Source organism: Nilaparvata lugens, chromosome 2 (assembly GCF_014356525.2).
Source record: "Nilaparvata lugens isolate BPH chromosome 2, ASM1435652v1, whole genome shotgun sequence".
NCBI lineage: Eukaryota > Metazoa > Arthropoda > Insecta > Hemiptera > Delphacidae > Nilaparvata > Nilaparvata lugens.
In genome coordinates this window covers 62474522-62496945 of record NC_052505.1, presented here as the reverse complement: position 1 = coordinate 62496945, position 22424 = coordinate 62474522, and the positions used below count along the sequence as shown (strand labels likewise).

The following is a 22424-nucleotide window of genomic DNA, read 5'->3' as shown; positions in this document are numbered from 1 at the left end:
TTGCTTTTTATTTTAGTATAAGTCCTCTGCAAGAAAGAAAAGCATAAAACAAAACAAAATTTTAAATTTCAAGTAAAAAGTGTTTTGATTTTCTTTCATTGATGTTTTTATTGTAGTTGTTATCAATCAATAAAAGTAGTGAGATTCCGATTATTTACTAAGAGTATGAGATACAAAATTTTCAAGCTGAAACTATCAAATTTATGGAAAGATAGTTTGGATAGAAATAATTTTTATTTTTGTTGATTGTCAATTTTTTATATCTTTACTAATTTGTGTTTACATATATTTAGATATTATGTGGAAGTGTCATAAGTGTGGAAAACCTGTTTATTTTGGTAAGTTACCTGTCTATTACTGTAATAACACCTAACAATTACGGTAGGTAGCTATTTTAAAGCTACCCACCTTTACTTAACTTCTAATTTATAATAATATTATCTTATCATTGTAAAACATTTTTATTTGAGGTTTATCAGCTATTATTTTAGTGGTTCAATGCAAATAATTTATTTTTTTCAACTTATATATTGCAGAGAGCAATATAGAGGTGATAGACTAATTATCTTTTATCACTATGCAAAAAATTTATTATTATGCAATTCTAGGCTATTGGCTATTAACCCTGGTGCGGTAAGCTTGTTAGGAATTACACTATTGGTAAGCATTCGTAAATTTTACTACTCATTAAAAAAATATATTTCTGACTCTTAAGAATATTACAAATAATACTTTTACTGGTCAATATTATTATTTATTACATTCAAAAACATTCTAGAATACAAAAATTTGAATTGCTTCACATTTCATATATATATTTGATAAGAATTAAAGGACCTTCAATTTATGACAATGTATTAGAAAAAAATATATATTTAATAGAATATGCAGTATTTATGCAATTACTACTGATGTAAATGGAAGTTAATAAAATAAAAAGGTGAGGAAAAAATATTTACAGTGCATAATCAATGTAATTGCAAAGATCTCCAACGTTTAGTTTTGATGAGTGCAGTTGTAGCAAACTCCACCACGGTGCTCATTGCAGTATGCCAGGCCACATTGGAGGCAGTGATTTGTTGTCATCCGTCGCTTCTTGGCTGGGCAAATTTTACAATTTGTTCTATTGTTTCTTGGAGGATATTCAGGAGCTTCAGATCTTATATTCAACACTTCAGAGATGATGTTTTTTAAATATCTTTGAATGGTTGGCAGTTGAAGTCTTCTTTCTAGAAGGGGAGTTACAAAGTCTCTACATACTGCCTTTAGAAACACTTTCCTTGAAATTTGACTTTCACCTTTCTTCCTCAGATTTATGTTGTGAACAATATAAGAGTTTATTCCAGCCATGTTTATCATTCCAAAAAAGACACACATTGGCCAACGTTTTGTTTTCCTAGAGCAGCTAACCCCACTACACATCTGATCAAATGCATCAACGCCACCTTTAGTCTGATTGTAGTGTTCAATGATTGTTGGTTTCCCAGATGCAGAGGTTCCTCCTCTATCATGCATACTCGAAATTAGACATACTGTTTTATTGGACTTCACTTTTTGGGAAACAAGTGTAATTGTGCCATCAAATAGATACCGAACATCTCCAAGCTCCCTGTTTTTTGGAGAGATCATGCACATTGGTAGTTCTCCTTTATTTTTCCTGATAGTACCTATTACTGTCAGATTAATTGGAGCTTTACTCAGTTCAATAGTGAGGGGAATAGATGAGAACCAGTTGTCCATCGTGAGATTGCGATTTGTGCCATGAAACGGTGCTGAGAGGCTTTTCACATAATGATGACTGGCAGGCTGGCCTCTTCCTGTACTCCCTTTACCCAAGTATGGCTCTGCATTCAACATATATTTGGTTCCAACATCACAGATCATTACAATTTTTATCCCATATTTGCTCGGTTTATTCGGAATATACATTTTAAATGGGCACCTACCTCGAAAGGCTAAAAGCTGCTCATCTATTGTAAGGTAGGGGCCAGGCTCATAATTTTCAATACATTTCTTTATAAGTGAGTCCCAGAAATCTCTTATTGGAGCAAATTTATCTGTTTTTCTCCTGTCTTCCCGAGTCTCCTTATCATCAAATCGTAAACAATCAAGAAGAAAAGAAAATCGTTTTTCACTGAAAGCAGCTTTGTACATATTCCCACTAGACACACTATCAAACATGTCTTTCATACTGAGATGGTTATCTTTGTGTACAGCTGAAAACAAGAGCACTCCTGTAAAGGCCTTCAATTCTAAGGTATCTGTTATTTCAACTGATGCTGTTATTTCTCTATACTTTGCTTTCTTTCGACAAATTTCTTCATTTGTGAACTTTGTTATTTCTGCAATATTTTCGTCAGTGATAAAAGACAGAAATGATTGTGAAGGTGTTATGGCATTATTAGCAGTCCCTTTCACCTTGGGGGCCACATAAACAATGTTTTTAGCACGGGTTCTTGATACTGAAGCTCTGGGTTCTTTTGTCCAGCAGTAGCCATTTTTCCCTTTGATCACTCTGGTTGTCCTAGACTGAGAGCTCTGAGGACTCAGTTGTAGAATGTCAGTTTCCAGGTTTTGAGGTGGAGCTTCAAGATTCAGATGAGAAGATGAAGAAGAGGCTTGAGCTGAGAGAGGTACATCTGGGTTCAGCACAGTATCAATTTCCATGTCGTGTGGTAGAATATTCAGATTTGGATATGAAGAAGAGGGTTGAGATTGTGCTGGTGAGAGCAAGTTTGAGTTCAATAGAATAACAGTGTCTGGGTCTTGTGGTGGAATATTGAGATTTTGATGAGATGAAGAAGAGTCTTGAGATGGTGAAGGCAAGTCATGAGAGGTTTTTCCTTTACTGTTCATTGATTTCAATAGCTCACTGATACTACGCTTTTTCCCAACTCGTTTGATCTTTCTGGGTTTAGGTACTTTCTCTTCATAATCATCATCTGATGATGATTGAGAAGATGGTTCAAAGCTGTCAGAGCCAGAATTAGATAAAATCCCATCCACTTCACTGTCACTTGAACCGTGATCTACAGAGCTGTCACTGTCGATTGTTGGAATGTCCAGCAGCCTGTCAATCTCAGAGGAACTGAGAGCCATAGTATTTGCAAACTATTTACACCATAAAACTATAATAAAATATAATCTAAATTCAATAGTTAATCCACAAAAAATCACAACACGAACGTAAAAAGTGATGAAATCAATTATCAGAAAGTTCACAAAAAGTAACACTATCCATAAGCATTCGTAAATATCACTACTGGTATATAATATCTCACAAACAAAACACACTACACGACTGGCGAAATGTCACTGACCCAAGGCTGTGCAATAGAACGATTAGCTGGCTGGGCACATTTGCCAACTTGACAGACAAAAAGTTGTAGCACTCTAATTGTAGCAGGTAGTAATATTTACGAATGCTTACCATTCCAGGGTTAATATTAATAGTAGATCGACAACCCTTAAATAAAAGCCAAAAGAACATGGCTGGTTCTCGGTTACGGTTCTACCTTATTAAAGCACAATTTGAGCATTGTCACTAAGGTAAGTAAGATCAAGACCTAAAACTCTAATATCTTATGCCGCATGTACATGTTGACCAGTAAGCTGGCTGGCCTGCAATGTGACCAGTGCGCATTAAACAAGGCTATCGGTAGCCAGCGTTGGAAATCCAAACACTGGCGTTGGTCGACATTGGCCTTCATCCGGCCAACATGTAGATGCGGTATGAGGTTTGCATTACCGTCGAATAAAAGTAATGTTTTTGGTAGTAATTTAACTTAACTTACATGTAACTCTTCTTTGATGTCTTAAATAATTTTCACTTTTTGATGTAGGCTATAATATAAAACTGAGGGCATCAAAAGTGATATAAGCTAGCTTAAGGTATTGGTTCTGTAATACAGATGAGCTTTCATTGAATGCGGTAGGTATCAGACTTTATTGTTTATTTAAGACATTTAGGCCCGGTTGCACAACAGCCGGTTAAATTTTAATCGTGATTAATTTCACGAGTAGCCTACCTACCAATCAGAGAAGACCTTTTTGAAAAGACGGCTTCTCTGATTGGTTCTCTTGGAATTAATAACGGTTAAAATTTAAACGGCTGTTGTGCAACCGGCAATTAAGGTGATAGACCTATAGCTTTTCAACAGAAATTTTATACTTTAATATTTTTACATTGTTCCTGTTTTTAGCTGAAAGAAAGCAATCACTGGGTTACGACTGGCATCCAGAGTGTTTGCGTTGCGAAGAATGTGGTAAAAGATTGAATCCTGGCCAACATGCAGAGGTAGGTTGAAATTTTGGTTAATTTCAAATTTATGTTTATTTTAGAAAGCCTTTTTTTCAGTTTGTAAGTAAGAGGTATTACTAAAGGACTAAAAAATAAAGAGTTATCTATGCTCTTATTTGCTTTAAAGTACTATCTATTAAAACACAGGTGGTATGCGACTATATTATAATCTATCAAGTAAAAATGAAAGTGATTTATCAAGTTAATCTGTGTATAACCAACTCGACGTTGGAAATTTTTGTTTTTGATAACTTATTGGTTATTTGAAGTGATACTTCCCTTTTTTCATGTGATATAAATATATTTGAAAATGTTGGTATAAATGAAAAGCTTCAGGTAAGGCCCTTGGGTGGCTATAAGACATTGGTTTTCCTGGTTATATTACTAATAATTTTCTTAATGGAGACAACAGATAAAACCCCCATTTGCATCCTCAACAAATTAATTCAGCCTACTATTATTTTCAAAAATAAAATGAATATACGATCATTTACAAAAGAGTAATAATTGATGACTCAAACACTTATATGATTGCGGACTGAAGCGTGGGGCTGGATCATAGTTGGAATTTAACAATTTTATCAAGTTTCCAGTAGTATTGATAGATCTGAAATTTACGTTGCTTCAGAAACCTCATTGGGAACTATTAGTACTTCTTTAATGAACCACATCAATTGCTTCCGTCTTCCAGCCGTTTTGCTCAAGAGAGTTCTTCCTGAAACCAAAGTTTCGCAAGTTTGTTCTCAGAAGGAATACTGATAATCTTGTTCAAATTGTATACTAGAATTGTTCTACATGAGAACACTCTTGTTTGTTATTTGATTTGAATTTGATACGAGCTGAGCCTAAAATTAGAACAATACTAGGCGTAAGAACACCTGTACTGTACTCTACTATCTGATTCACAGTGAATCTATAGTAGAATACGATTCTTCATAAAATAAGGCCTCGAATGCCGAAAGATTTGAAAGATATCTGTGCACAATAAGTAGATGCTGCGCCATAGAAAAGCAGTAGAGACAAAGCAACCATCATACAATAGCATCGGGCAGAAACGACGTGTTGCATGATGCTTAGCTGATAATTCATGTTTTTACATTTAAAGGTTGTCAATGACTGTGGTGACGATACAAAAACAAACAAACGTGGATTTATAAGTTTAGTAACACGATGAATAAATAAAACAAAGATAAATTAAATTCATGAGTTTGAACATTTTATTGTAGTAAGTTGAAGAATATTTCAAGTGTAAGCTAAGAATTAATGCAGAATTGAGTGTATTATTGTTGTTTTATTGCAGCATAAAGGTGTGCCATACTGTCATGTGCCATGCTATGGAGCTCTGTTCGGGCCCCAACTCTTTGGCCATGGAACTAGAGTCGAATCACACACTAGCTTCGGAAAAGTCGAGAACAAGTCTTGTGGGCCCAATATGCCAAGGTAATATTGTGTATTCATATAATCGTTGGTATTTAAAAAACACTGATATTCCACTTTACTAATCAACTAACAGATTTGCAGTTTGGGTGTTTTAAAACAACACACAGGTCTACATTAGCAACCAAACTACAGGTCAACACGAAACTGCAATCGTGTTGGGTCAACAAAGTGGAATTGACAGTTGAATCAATATTTTTATTATGGAAAAGTTCCACAATATCTATCTATCTATATATATATATATATATATATATATATAATATATATATATATAATATATATATATATATATATATTATATATATATATATATATATATATATATATATATATATATATAAAGTAAATTTTATTACATTCGTTCGTATGTTACAACTTAGAAGACAACAATTTAACCTTCCGGTAGTCGCGCCCTACTCAATCACACGAGCAGTCGCGTGTTGTATTTTCTACAACATCCAATTTTCCAAGTGTTATGTACTCTGTTTACTGTCAAAACATATTAATTAATTCTATAATTACTTTTTCCATCTTCTTGGATTATTTTACGCCTATGAACATTTGGATGGTTACCATTTCATAGCCCAATAAGGTACATCAAGCAAAGCCATCAATTCTGTGTTATTGGTTTGTTTACAGTCCCCGTATACAGTCTTTCCCTATCTTATGCACAGTGCGACCTATGCACTGTCGCGACTAAATGGCACCTAAAGACTAAACCATTGCTCGGTTGATACTGTAACTCAGTGGAGTGATTGGGTGAAAGTTTTGAAATGCATAGGTGACTCATTTACTGACACCACCTAATTCAATAGTTTTGTGCAGCAAAAAACTGACACTGTTGTACTTTTTACAACAGCGCGACTGCCGGAAGGTTAAGACTTATTTCATTTTGTCAGCTTTGCCAAAGCCAACTACAACTTTGAAACAATAACAATGTTGTTAGGAGAGTCATACAGTGCATCGCTGAGTATCAGTGATTTACAAGTACCGATTGCAAGATTTTTAAATCGTTTAAATTTATTGGGGTGTTAGTAAGTCGAGAATTAAATCAGTTTTACGAGTATTAGCTGCATCTTGGTATTATCATAGAGGAAAAATAGCTTAAGTAGATATCCCATGGTATAGGTCGTTTATGTTCAAAATTTAAAGTTGTTTTTTTGTTAACTAAAGCTGATTACTGTCTATTATTAGTGTTTTGGCCGGATGAGAGTGTAAGAGCAGCAATATAAGAGACTTCCTTATCTTCATGAAAAAGGACTTCTAGGGCTATCGGCTTGAGTTAACACTATAATTTGAAACTTAAACGCTCAATACCATGGGATATCTTCTTATGCTATCTTTTCTCTATGGTACATTTCCTGGATTCAGTTCTGGTTTCTAATACATTTCTGCTTTGGTTCTGATGGAAGTAAAACCTCGCTGGCAGATGTATGAAACACTTTTATTAGTAATATACATTGTTCATGGGAAAATATTGTTATTGTTCATTATCTGATGTTACATTACAAACATCTAATTGAAGAATGGAACCACTCAAATAAATCCCGTTCTATACAGTGTAAGATTTTTATGATGAAATTTAACAATCCTATGTCCGGTTGCAGAGTCGTTACATAAAATCAAATATAGCAATGTGAGACATAATTTAAAATCACTGACATAAATGGTTGGTCGTTGCACAGTCGTTTGCCGAAGCCCATTTAGCTATATTTCGGGCAATAGCCTGTTTTTTCTTTCCCGACTACTGTATTGTTTACTCTATCCAATAAATAAATAGATATCTCGAATTTGCATCACACATAAAGGTGCGTACAGATATACGCGCCGCGAACATGAGCAATTCACTTTTAATCAGCTGATTATATCTGTATTTTTACAGAAACGGTAAGATACATATATAAAAAGCTTGGCATCAGCTGATTAAAAGTGAATTGCTCATGTTCGCGGCGCGTAAATCTGTACGCACCTTTAGTCACACTGCAGCTCTATTCACTTTTTTCCGTACATTTTCGTACATGCTTCTATCCAACCAATGTCTTAACATCGAGGAAAGTTTCAATCGACATCACTGTGAACAGACCTAAAAGGCCTCACATAAAATTGATAAACAATATGGCGACTCTAGGCTTTTGGCGAGATTTCTCACCATATTTAGCGATTTGGAAGTTATAAACAACTTGAAAAACATAGGGAGAGAGAAAATAATTTACTTATATACAGATGGTTTTTCGTAAACATCTTTCAAAAAAAGCTATCACAACCTCTAAAATGCATTTGACTGCTGTAGATATTGGATTTAACAGCACGACTTCGGGCCCTTAACTTAACTGACCGTTTTTAGCTATTGGTGACATAAATTAACTCTTTCTGACGACTGTGCAACGAAATCATGTGTCTAATTGGGCGTTTTTAGTTTTATGGGAGCTATAGTTTACTTTGACATCTGTGCAACGGAAAGTGGAGTTATGGCTTCGTAAATGAGTTAACTGCCTGTTTTTAACTTTATGTGATGACTCTGCAACCGGGCGCTAATCTTTCAAACCAAAACCAATATAGTTTACTCGAGATCAAAACTTGATATAGCGATATGAAAGAATTGCATATTATTGCTGAGGAGATATTTGAAAATATTCAGACTAAACTGAGAATGTGATTTTCAGGCTATCCACAGAGAAGCGAATCGTAGACATACTAAACATTAGGCTGGGGTTAGACCAAACAAAGGTGCTCGTTCTGAACAAAGTTTAATAAAAATCAGGATAACGTTAGTTTGAAAGCTCTAAGGCCATGAGAACGAACATTGGATTCATAATTTTTTGGATACATGATTTATTATGCTTCAGCTGTTGTCGGGTTGTTTTATGCTCCAGAATTCGTGCTCTAGCTCTATCCTCGTTTGGTCCAAACCCAGTCTTAGCATAAGCACGCCTTAGGCTGGACCTACCAACTACTTCTGTCTGTCCGACTTTTGACGATTCGCAAAAGAGTAAATAGACAATTTGCAAAAAAGTAAATAGTCATGAAAATTATTCATTTTACACTTGGAATATACTATCAAAATTGCATCACTTATTCACATGCTCAGCTACAACCTTCGATAATCTAGAACTGGTTCTTATTAATTTGTTTTTTGCAGGTCTCACTTAGAATCAAAATTGAAAAACTATAATCAATTCTTTGATGGCAGAAGTGGAGAAGTTAGAAGTAGAGAGGTCAGTTCAACTTGCATCTTCTTTCTCAATCTTAATATACTTTTTCCAAGCACAGTATTATCTTGTGTTTTATACTGTGTTGTATTAATTTAAATGTGTAAATGTGTTCAGTAATGATCTTCCTGCTGTCATTGGTAGCTCATCCTGTCTATTTTTGCAGATGATGTGAAGTTGTACAAAGAGATTTTGAGCCCTGACTGTCATAGCCTTCAGGTGGATGTTGATAAGTCAACTGTCTGATGTATGAATAATGGCCTTAGAATTAATATAGCTGAATCAAAACTTTATCTTTTTCCCGGCAGATAGCTCTACATAGATACATCTATAGTATAGATGGTGTACCGTTGGTGGAGGTAGAATCTTTTAGGAATCTGAGTGTGATTTACAGTTCTGATTTTTCATTCAATAAACATAACCTTTACAGACCTTTTATGAAGTAGCGCCAATCAGCAGATGGGGCTTATCTTGAGAACATGCTCACCTTACAATGATGTTTCACCCATAATATTCTTGTATACGTTTCTTATCAGAAGTATTCTTGAATATGCGTCTGAAATTTGGAACCCCTATTCTAATTATCAAGTACTACTTTTTGAGTGTTTAAAAAATGCATTTTTAAGGTGCCTGTAGGTACTTCATAAGATTCAATAATTTCAATTGTCCATTTGACTTTACCTCTGATACCCTAAGAAATATGTGTTAATTGAAATCATTGAAGGCAGGGGCGAGATGTTAGGACTCTTATTTTCCTCCACAGCTTATTGAATAATAAAATAGATTCTCCAAATTTTCTTTCAAGTGCCAATATATAAATATCTACCATAGCACGTCCTTCACTTTTTCTTTTCTTGTATCCCGTTCCAGAACTGTAAGTTACTATAATTTTCCGATCAATAGAATTCATAGACTTTTCAACTGTTTCTCTGAGTACCTACACATTTACTAGTTTTCACGTGGAAAGTTTCACTATATTTTAAACAGTCTATTGTAAGGTATCCTTATACAGTCACATTGTTTGCCCGTGGCCAGTGTGCACGAGTCACCAAGCATAATATTTGTAAGTGGGGAGAACAGGTTTTTATGTTTTACAGCAAACATTGAAAATGTTTGGAAAAACAGTAATTTTTTGTTTGAAAAACAATTATTGTCCCTGAGCCCCCCAACAAACATGTATGCCGAACATTTGTTCAGTGTGGACCCGGCTTAAGATTGGAGGAGTTCAACCCTTATCCATCATACAGTCGAGGACTCTAATTTAAACCACCAGTTGAACCAATTAAATTTGAAAAATTAATTTCTTGTTACATTAAAATTTTTCGATTGCCTGAGGTGAATGAAGACTCGAGTTGGAACTATTTTTCAAGCAAAAATTCAGTGTTATTTTTTTGGTTGTGTAAGGTGAATGGAAGGCTGGTGTTGGAAGGTGCACTAAGAATATACTGGGGAGTGATGGGTGTTATCCACCTCAAGGAGGACGATGACCAACGAACTGTTGTAACCATACGAAAAAGAAACTCATGCCGCAATTCGATGTTCAATGGATACGAAGTCAAGGTAAGCGAAACACCAACCGTAAAAGTTACGTTGAGAAACACATTCCTCTAGAGGATTTACTAAGGATTACAGAATACAGAAGTATCATCAAGCAAGCACACAATTCAGAAGAGTTCTCTTCTATCTTAGTGATAGCATTTCATAGATAGAAAAAATAATTGCTCCTTATCCAAGTATTTATATAGCCTTATTATTTATTTTATTTTATAGCCTTGTAACAATTATCAATAAATATATCTTATCTTATCGTATATCCTGGTTTACTTTTTAGTTGTTTTGGCACAGTTGATATACTGTTAATATGGCCGAAACATTTCGTAAATATACAATTTTAAAAAAGGGTACTTAAATTTTTATTCATGTTCAAGAGTAGCCCTAACGGAAAAATATAGTTAAATTGCTAATTTCTAATGTCTCCCCAGGATCAAATTAACCCAGCCAATCAATCAAACCCTTGAAAAAGCTAATCATTGGCTATAGTTTCGAAGTCTAAGGGCCGGTTGCACAAAAGTCTATTAAATTTTAATCGTGATCAATTTCGCGAGAACCAATCAGAGAAGGCTTTTTCAAAAAGAACGCTTCTCTGATTGGTTCTCGTGAAATTAGTCACTATAAAAATTTAACCGGCAGAGAATATCAAGCTATCAAATATTCTGTCAACAGTCGGATGCTTCACTAGTTCGAATAATTTTGATATGATATGATACATAATTGCCTTTTTCTTAACACTTGGCAATTTACAAGTGTAGTAAGCAAAATTGAATTAATAAGATCCTCCTCTTCCACTTAACTCATAACGGAGAATGATGGTTTACAGATATTTGTAATGAGATTTTACAAGCTAACATAGCTGTTTTGATCAATGAGGGCTGTTTGGAAATTTTCCGTAATCAATGAAATTCTGCAAAAGAAAATGCTGTGCTTTATAATCCCGACTTGAGGATTTTAGGACTTATAATCTAATAGAGGTTTTGAGTGATGATTTTCGAGCTGATTCCTCTTTTTATTGCAGGTAGAAGTTCAGCGAGTTGAAGGCAATGATGAAAGTGTGGATACGAGTGATGGACTAGCAAGCGAGACGAGTGAGGCCTGCTCCGATGAAACTGAGAAAACTGATCTCTCATCCAACAGCTCATCGCTCATTGGAAAATGTCTCACTCTTCCACCCAAATTGGACCTCAAGCAGATTGACTGGGATGAGCTAGATGAACTTTTACAGGTCAGTAATTTACTAAATCATCTGCAATATTAATTTTTATTTAGTTGATGAGGCTGAACTCAAATCCAGCATAGGTTGCTGATTAGGTTTGCGTGGTTTCATTTTTATTTAGCCTAGTTGATGAGACTCAACTCAAATGTAGCATAAGTTGCTGCTAAAGGTGTATTTTCGTTTGTGCGTGAACTTCCGCAGTCGACGATGACAAGCATTGTTGACATTCATATTGCCCAAATTTCAAGTGTCCTAAAACAGCTGATCAAATTTAGGTTTGCGTGATTTCATGGATGTGTATATTCTAATTATGAAAATGATATAGTTCAATAAATAATTAGTGTTGCTGGTTTCAAAATTTAGGGTGGCTCTTATAAAGAATCGATATTTTTCAAATTTCAGGTTGAAAGAGAAGTTAACCAGAATGACAAACTTTACCAGACAATGCCAACCAGCTTGAACTCGTCTAGGAGCATAACCGACGACGTTTCGGAGAGTTCAACATCACACACAGTTCAGGAGAACGGAAAACCGGACACCGTCAATAACGGAAACGGCGCTGGCATCTCGCCCAACGACGAAGTCTTCCAGGACACCTATTCGCAAACATTTGAGGACAGCTTGGAAGAGGGTTCGATGGAGAAGAGTATGGACAGGTCTTTGAGTGTGCCAGAGAGCTTCGATTTGAGCAGTGATGAGGAGGAGACAACTGCCGATAAATCAGAAGACGCGGCGGTTGTTCGACGGAGGACAGGGTCCACGTCGATAAAACGCCGCTCGGGTCAGAAGCGCATCAGAAACGCCAAACTGAAGCGACGCTGCTCCATCAACGGCCATTTCTACAATCGAGAGACCAGCTTCTTCACGCCACCTTTTGGAAGTCAGATGTCCGTGTGGGTGACGTCACTGGTCTCCACCCAAGAAGTTATCAACCTCATGCTCGACAAGTACAAAGTCGATAGCAAACCGAACAATTTCGCTTTGTTTGTTGTGCGTGATAATGGTGGTAAGAATATTTCCAGTTTTCTCTAATGAATGTATTCATTCTGAATTTATACTGTAATGTAATTCTTGTATTCTTGAAACGTTTCAAATCTTAGCGAATTCACGCAGACTGTCATTAAGACTACAGCAATATTCACATTTCTTCATATATACATAATCTAGGAAAGAATATGAAATTTAGCTAATAGATTTGATTTGATACCCGACTTATTGAAATCCCAAGTCAAGACCCTAAAGTAACTTCGCGTTTTTTTACAGTAACTTGACAAATACTGTCTAAATACTAAATACTAAAATGGAAGGGCTACTTTTTTACATATCATTTGAGACACTTTTTCACACAGCGCTTTCCTATCGCAGAGCTGTATTTAATAAATTATATCTGAAACTGTATACAAGTAGAGGTATATAATTTTGATAATAGGATGGAATAATTGTGTAATGGTGTGGTGTTGTATGACAGAGCAACGTCGCCTGCGAGACGACGAGTACCCTCTGCTGGTGCGTGTGATGCTGGGTCCTCACGAGGACGTGGCCAAGCTCTACCTGATGGACAGGCACAGCACCGAGGAGATCAGCTGCGAGGTGGCGCAGTTCCTCAACCTGAGCACGGCCGAGTGCAAGGCCATTCTCGAGCGATACAACCACGAGGAGGACCGCGAGATCAAACGAGTTCGAACCAAGTAAGTCAAATCATTCACCAATAGACATTTTGTTGCCATTATAATAATAATAATTATATTGATTTTTTTTACAGAAACAGTGCAGCCTGATGTTTCTCTCCTATTCATTGGTGTTAGTGATAAGATGATATGGTAACAATTTCTAAATTAATAAAAATACTCGTTCTTTCCATGACGAACTGCTAGTTAATAATTCCTCTTTGAACAATTTTTAGTGAACTGAACTAGACTGTGGTGTGGTCAAAAATGGTTGAACAAGGACAAATACTAGGGTTATCTGACGCACGATATTGAAAGGCCCTACATGGCCTGATACATACTTCAGCCTACAATGGGCCTCTCAACTGTTATTCAGCCGGGACCGCTTTAATTGTTCATAATATAATTAAATCGTTTACGTAATATCATACTACTCATTTAAACATTCCGAACTATTTTTATGTGTCTATTGTAGTAATTCTCACTCATTTATAATTACCCAATTCTAATTAGTTCTTACTCATGTTACGCATTTATCTTTTTTACAGATTCCGAGAGATGAAGAAAAGAATAAAACAACGAATGGAAGATCTTAGCGTAAGGTTATGATTTCGATTCTTATTTAATAGGCTCATTTACATTCACTAATTTTAGGCTAAAAACACAATTGAGATGCACTAGAATATTTCAATTTTTATTAGTTTTTACAGAATTTCATAGCTGAAGAGTTTATTTACACTTTTTTAGTTCAGTAATCTTAATTATCGCTCCATTCCAATGAATTCTCATTGGAATTTAATGGCAGCTCAAGGCAATTACTACTATTTTAATTTCGTTTTAGTTACTTTTACTATAAAATAGTAAGACAGTGTTTTTATAATTTTTTATAATGTTTTTCAGTAAAACTTTTAGTTTTAAGCAAATTTTTATTTATTTGAATGATTTGCGAAATTATGTTCTTTATGAAGAAATAGTTGTATTCAATCATCAATCATTACAAAGCTAAATACTCTTTAGTCTATAAAGAAACATGAGCTTTTCCATGTTGCCTAGTTTTAGTAAGCTTAGTCTAGTTACCTGGATTTGATTCAGATTATCTATAATATTGTATGTTGTGTAACCGCCCCCAATAGGGGTAGAAAATCTCTAAAATACTCAAGGGCGAGTCATGGGACTCTATAAACAACAAACTTTTGAATTCTATTAAACTTTTTATCGACTGAACTAACTACTAGAAATTTTGACAAGTAATCTGCAAAAAATTATTGCACATTCTTCAACTCAGAACTGAAAACAGAACTCAGAACAGAAAATTGACTCACTAATATTAATCTTCAACAAACATTCACTTTAAGTAATTCATAAACTACTTCAACCTTACCCACGGCGAAAAAATAATACACATTTACAAATTTAAACAATAAACAAATTCAACAATCACGTTTATTTTGGGCCCTCGTGGCTCGAGGCTATCTCTGGATTTTAATGTGATTCCGGCTGCGGCTAGATTGGAATTGTAGTTTCCACGCAAATTATGTTCCCCTTCCACCAACAAGACGACGGTCTACTTGGAGACAGAGCATAATTCCGTGGGAACAAGGAAATGCAAGTTTGAAATATTCTCAAATGCAGTTTATTTTCGATCGCTAACGGAAAATACAGTTCCGTAAGAATGCCTCAACCCAGCATAACATTTAAAACTGACTGACTTCCCGGACGCAAGTTGGCAAAATCTTGATGTGAGAATATTTTTCTAAAGAAAAATAAATTTTCACGATGAAAATTTACACAGAAAATTCATTAACGCTGAAGTTTGATTGAAAAAAGTCCTAATTCTACACTTCTTAAATAAGCCAAATCAATAAATAGATTTTCAATATTATCACCATTACAGTTGAAAACTAACGATTTTGATTCGACTTGAACAATAAAAAAGTGATTAATTAAAAAAAATGAAATCGGATTATTCTGTTGTTAATGATGTATGAATTAGGTCGTATTCTTTTTGAATGTGTTAAATTCTATTGCACTACACAGACAGTATAAACGTTTTCAACTTCATTAACTTTCAATTACATTTGAAATCGATAATTACTATTGCAGATGAGATTTCTATCAATAGTTTCTGTCGGAAATATTTTTTTAAAGTCTGACTGTCAATAAAAAATCAATCAACTTCTAGATAAGATAATTGTGTTCGAATAATAACCTACTATAATAATGTGTTAGTAAAATTCTTAATATCTTAGTAAATGTTAGTGGAATACTAATTCTCTTCGAAGGCCTTATAGTTAGGCGTAATCTGGAAGTAAATTTTCAAATTTAAATAGTCGTATATTATATTATGTAAAATGAAATTCGTGTATCATTGTGAAAAATGTTCTTATCTATTCATAGCTAGTATGTTTTCATTCTGAAACATTCAAGTCAATTTGAATTTCTAAATTCAAGTAGATGGCCTGATACCTACTGGATCTAGGAGGTCTTTCTAGTAATTTAAAAATACTGTCTCTTTTCAAAATTTGAAATTAATAGAGGTACTATTATAAACCACTTATGGGTGTTATATTAAGTAGGTACAGTATTGTAATTAAAGCTAGAGAACTAATTACTTGTTAAAAAAACAAATATATGTTGTCTCAGTAAGCAAACTTTCTCAATAGCTCAAAAGAGGTCAATTGATCTCAAAACTCTATAAAAACAACCATAATAGCCGTTCAAGAAACAGTAGATTCTTTGCAAAAAGCTTCGACACTATGGCGTCTGGCACTACTATCTGAAGCTGATTGATAGGTACATTAGACAGGTCGTTGAGATTATTAATCGTAAATCTCAATGGAGGTAGAGCAGAAAATATCATCTTCACTCTTAGAAGAAAAAGTAAAATGCAAAAACGTCTTACTTAAGAAAACCATCAGAAGGTGTATGCCTTTCACCAATAAATCCACATAATAATATAATCTGCATTCAACGAATATATACTTCTATATTCTAAAGAATCTATTTATATTCTACAATGAAAAGCGCTCTTGCACAGCCGGTATAGTGAGCAATATTCGTATCCCCTTAGCATTTCCTCGTTTATACTGTTGTCTTGGTTATGATCGTTATCTCTGGGATCGTTATTCAAGTTGTGTCTTGGGTTTCTCATAATATGAGTCGTTATTTTTTCAGTGACAGTCGCTGGGAGCGAAGTAGTAGTGCGTTGCGCAGAAGTACTCTTCGGCTTTTATCACAAGACATTTGATGAAAACCTGCAACACACTGATTAATTAAACAAACTTTTCCTTTTTGATTTTACCCAATCAGCACTTTCCACGTCATTATTAATAAATCTAAGAATATGAGACCCACAATTCGGTTTCTTAAGTGATTGTGAAGTATACATCGTTTTGTATTCAACTCTGTCGAACAGAAGACTTGTACAGCAGTCTCTTCTCAAGTGCTACACAGAGCAAAGTACGCATGATCCCTGGCAATCTTTCTTTTACCAAACCGAGGTGAAGTGGCTCGCATGATAAATGAAAGTATCGAATACTTTCTTCAGCGGAAACTTGGAGGGCAGCCAACATAACTTATGCTGCTGCTGCTGCTGCACGAGATGTCTGTCAAGCTCTTTGGGCATTTCGAAAGGTCTTCTATTGGGCAATTGTAAAATCACTGGCATTAGAACAAGGGACCATGTTCAACGACTTAGTCTGACTGCCATCAAGTTCTTCACGCTGTCTGTCACAATCCAACTCAGAATCCGTAATTCCAAAATCAGAAGATTCTTGCTTTATTGCTACTGACGATCTGTAAGATGTTCATTTCGAGGCTTTATCTGATGATATATTATACCCTTCAACACATTCATCTTCCTTTTTGATTTGAACAGCACCTGCCTGTTCACTCTTGTTTAATGTTCAAGTTGTAGACATGACTATTTTCATCATTATTATTAAAGTCCTCTCTTGATTTTAGTTCATCAATAAATTTATTCCGCTCTAGGACTACTATCGGCAGTGAAAATTTTCCTTCAACTGAAGGGCCAGTTCGTGAGCTGTATTAGGACTTTTTTGATTCAATGCTCTCTGTAGTAATGCCTCTTCTTCTCTCAACTTTGATTCTTTCTTTCACCTCAGATTGGGGGCGTTCCAATTCTTGATATTTTTTCAAGTTGTCTTCATTATATTTTAGTATTCTGTCGGCTTTCAACCATTGGCCCCACTTCTTGTTCCATCCCATACAATGATACTCTCGTGAGTTATCCTGTTCACATATTCTTACTTGCTCACATTTCAACTCATAAATGACTTGTCCATGAAGGCAGAGCACCTTTTCTCCAGATTCAAATTTGTATTCAATGGCACGTGTATTGGATTGAATCTCTTGGAGCTGACATCTCAAGAGAATAATTAGAACAATAAAAACTTGCAAACCATAATTCTAATTTCAAATAACCTTGAGTAATAAACACCGAATCACAAACACAATTTCAGTTCTGGAATCATATAAAATCATTTTTTGGAAATTTTTTTGGAGGGTTAATTTTGCCAAGCACATCGTCCCAACCGTAGGTGTGAACGTCCTCTTTTGTAGGCCACTTCCACGATTTCATGGAGGGTTGCATGGCTGCTATCTTTACATCATCTTCATTAATTTTAACGATTTTACCAGGAAACGTTTCTCCCTCATGAGTAAATAATACAACATGCTCTCCTACATCTCTTACATCATTCTTCTTTCAGATTGGGAAGTCTTTGGAATCTTGTTTTTCCCTCTACGTATGACAAGAGAATTTCCTCTTATTTCTATTCAGCCTCCAAGGCTTCTACATATTTTAAAAAATCATCAATATTTTCCTCTTTATCTCCACTTGACTTCAGCGAACTTGGTGCTTTATTTCTAATTGAAATGATCTTCTTCTTTTCTCTTTTACAGCGTTTAGCAGATAGCATTGGCAGTTTTTTGTTCCAGGGGTTTCTAAGTCATCTTTAGGTTGTAGGTCTTCTGGCCCAATACCTTTTCTAGCATCTACTTGCAGTGATTTGAGTCGAGGTTTCTTACCTTGAATGTCAGTCCACTGTTTCCTTCTTTCTTCAAGGGATTGTTGGAAAGAATCTTCAATCAATCCTTGAGGGTCCTATGTTGTTTGGGGTAATCGTGTTACCACTTCTTCCAGGCTGAGAGGAATAATTCCACACCTTTTAAATAGGATTTTCTCTGAAATTTGGTTTGATTGCATCCATCAACTTCTTCAATAGACACGGAAATTGAGACTTCTCGAGGTTGCCACTTTTTCACTCAGAACCTTTGCTCTATTGTGATAAAATTTTGCGCCAAGCTTTTTTCATGGGAGCAAAAATAATGTCATGGGAGCAACGTCCAGTGCTGGGTGCTGGGTCAAGTGTGTTCTGTTGGGTGGAAGACACTCAAATGAGATATCGTTGCTAGAGCAAAGCTCCAACACATCACTAGTAATGTGGGTACACAACATAAGGTGGAAGGAGGTCGCCTGCAGCACTTCCACCCATCATCAATGATATACTGGTTTTGCTACTGTTGCGAATTCGTTCCGGGTATTTGCAGCCTTTTTTGGCTATGACTTTCTTCTTACCTGGGTCATCGGTTAAATTAGATTCATCACAATCCCCTCATATAGTGGCTGCTGGTACATCACCAATAACTTCTTCCAGGTTGCTGATACATTCATTCAAACCATCTTTATGTACTGTCGCCCGACTTCTTTCAATGTCGACCCATTCAAGCTCGGATGGCGCTTGAGGAACGACAATGCCCATTTTTCACCTGGCACATTTTTTTAAATCTGGATAAAGTTCCACCTATTTTGTTCAAGTACGCATGGACAATCATTCTCAAATCAAGCGTACCGTGAGATTTCATCTGGTTGATAGCAAGCTATGAATTATTTTGGAGTCTATCCAATAACGGTTGTAGTTTATACAATTTATTAAATTGTGCAGAATTTAATTCTTGCTCGCATTACCGAATTTTCATTGCAGTGTAAATGTGACAAAAGTCATCCAAACCTTTTGACATTAATCAATGAGCTGATATTTCGACGCTGATCATTCAAATCTGGAAAAGTTGACCAATAATCCCTGTAATATGGCAATGATTTTATGTCCATTAGAAGGTTGATACCCAAAAATGTTTCCATTTTCTGCTTATCAACTGGCTGATATTGTTTTCCTTCTTGTGTTGTATATAAATTTGTTTGTAACACAAGCATAATTATCAATTATTATGCTATTATCAAATAGTTCACAAAATATATCTATTGGGGATGCCAGTAATTATATCAGTTTGACCAAATTGTGAATCAAATTCAATTTTGTCTCTATTGATTGTTAATAGATTGTTTATCTGTACCCCAGACTGGAGGAGCTACTTCAAAGTTGTTATCACCTGCAGGCAAATTTTGAATAATATTCTCTTTCTCAATATCATCACTATCCAGTACTTTTATCTTTTTTCTCGATGACACTCCAGCTGTGGAATATGGACTCACAGCCAACCAGTTGAAAATTTGAAGCTTAGGAAATATTTACAACACTGTTCCAATAATACTAGTGTATGTCTACTGCGAATACATTTACAGGGTTGAAAGTGAAATATTGTTCCCGAAAAATGTATGTTTCAAGCTTTTGAAGATATAATAATGAAAAGAGTATTCCAAATGAGACGATTCTCTCTAATATAATATTTTGCTTAATTCTAAATACTTTGATGGTAAAATGAATTGGATATCTCTCACAATAACTGAATAGCAAGCGATATAAAAATTTCTGTCAATAATGTCTTAAATTTTTTAATGATGTCGAATATTTTTGCCGTTTTCAACAACATTCTATTAATACCATTTGCAAGTCTCTATCTTGAAGTAGTCATGAAAAATCGTATGCGTACCTCATGCGTATGGAAAAACACACCATAAATCATGCAAGGTTTTATTTGGAGGGCGCTGGAGAACACATTTATTGACGTACAGCGCATGAAGATATATCGTTTTGAAGCTAAGAAAACTATCCACATTTCATAGATTTAACATTTATCTGTATCTCTTGCACAAGAAAGTTTAGAAATAGGATACTAATAGAAAGAAATTTTAAAAAATCAATAAAAATGTTTTGTAGGGCTTTTGAAGGTTAAAACTCATATAATATGCGTTTTAGAGGAAAATTTTATTGAACGAAAATTGTAGAGGATGATTTTTGGATTATTGTCGTCCAAAAAACGGTTGAATATCTTGAACGGTTATTGAAATACAAGCGATATAGCAAAACCCTAAAAATATTGGTGGTCATCTTGTTTTCGAGGTGTTTGCCTATGATTTCGACTTTTCATCATCGCGTTTCTTAATACCATGCTACACCCAACGAAGAAATTGAGACATCTTCTACAGTATTGTAGAAGAAAAATGACCCAAAAATGACCTCAGAATGACATTTGCGCCCGGACTAACCTGGAAGGAGCAAAGTAACCCAAATCGACGGTACCAATACCTTCGATAAATGGAGGAATGATTTAAAAATTCATAGGTTATGACTGTTTGAACATCTCAGCAGTACAAAATTGAAAACTTCTGAATTGAAATTCGAAGATACTCTGTAAAAATACTATTATTTTTAGGAACTTGTATTCAACAGCACAAGAAGACTGAATTATATTATAAATTTGTTTTATTATTGCCTTATTTTTACAACTTGATTATTAGTCTTATTCTGTTTATTTGAAGATTAGATCAATTCCTTTTTATATTCCTTTTAAAATTTATGGAGATTAATCATGTTCTTTATTCATGGAATACAATGCATTCACACAACAATGATAATATATCTAATTTAAAAGAAGAGTTAATAGTAAGATTTACTTCTGCTATTTTATAAGAAATCATATTTTCAACATCATAATTATGCCAAATTTAAGAATGTGTTTCTTCCACAATCACTTCATATTTGATTAGTCTCCTACTTATAGAAATGTATTGAGAACCTTGTCTTATAACTGAACTTCCATATAATCTTTTATGTTGAAACTATAATTTTAAAGCTTCCGAATTGCATTTTCATGTATTTCGCAATTTTAAAATAGGCAGCTATTCACGCATTTCGATTCAGAATTTAATGCTGTCCTGCATTGAATACTGCACTGTACTATTATTTGTTGAATGAACGATCTTAAAATTATTACCTATATTATATCTATTACTCATACCTCGATACCTGTAGAATATTCATTTCTTGTTGAAATATAATTATTTAAGAATCATAATTAATAATATTGTTTCGTACATTAATGATTTGCCACCATTGCTATAAGATTTCACTTCTAATTATTTTAGTGTAATCTTAATTTTTATAATCATTATCTTCTAGAATTTGGTTTGAAATTCATCAAACAGATGTGTTGTAACCTATTGTTGTCAAATAATGTTTTACTTCTAGAAATCTCATCTTAAGAGTTTTGAACAACTTGAATTCGATTCATTGAGCAGGTTATAGAGAGGATCTATAAAAGCCAAATCTTATTCAACTGTTCCAGTCTACTGCATCAATTAAATAAACTATTAGTTTAATAAAAATGTAGTAGCTCTGTTTTGCGCTCATTCAACTCTATAATCATTCCACGCAACTACTGTAAGTCTATCAATTATAATTGTTAAGCAAGCTAGAGCAATAAATTAATAATTATTCCATCAGACTCAATGTCAATTGAAATAGTTATAAACCCATTGATGGAAATTTGATGCTTCCTGAATAGCTATTAAACAAAGTTCACTCTATACTTGAACGAGATAATTATACTTATTAATTGTATTGTTGATTAACTTGTTATTGCCTATGAAAATTATAATAAATATTATAACATTTGTCATTAGTTTTTATTTATTCAATCGAATTCCCAGCTTAACATTGACTGTGTTGTATGTTTATACAGTTATATTTCAGTATAGGCCTATACAGATATAGATGGTAAATAATAATATTTATAAATTAGGTGCACAATGTACATATTGTACTGTATTACATTTG

The 22424-nt window shown here is 34.5% G+C and overlaps 1 protein-coding gene across 1 annotated transcript; it reads left to right on the top strand.

Annotated features, from left to right (window-relative positions):
* The first annotated feature begins 1 nt into the window (after position 1).
* LOC111044243 lies at positions 2–22266 on the top strand. Its single transcript, XM_022329332.2, has 9 exons — positions 2–338; positions 4203–4297; positions 5601–5740; positions 8880–8955; positions 10354–10509; positions 11522–11728; positions 12122–12725; positions 13188–13407; positions 13935–22266. Exons 1-9 carry the CDS (start codon positions 299–301, stop codon positions 13993–13995), a joined length of 1599 nt encoding a protein of 532 aa, XP_022185024.2. The 5' UTR covers positions 2–298; the 3' UTR covers positions 13996–22266.
* The last annotated feature ends 158 nt before the right edge of the window (positions 22267–22424 follow it).

Bases quoted from the DNA above. Each gene is read 5' to 3' on its own strand.
- LOC111044243 (XM_022329332.2), top strand. From the start codon at position 299: ATGTGGAAGTGTCATAAGTGTGGAAAACCTGTTTATTTTG. The intron at 10,510-11,521 runs GTAAGCGAAACA...TTTTTATTGCAG, and splicing joins TCAATGGATACGAAGTCAAG to GTAGAAGTTCAGCGAGTTGA. The intron at 11,729-12,121 runs GTCAGTAATTTA...TTCAAATTTCAG, and splicing joins AGCTAGATGAACTTTTACAG to GTTGAAAGAGAAGTTAACCA.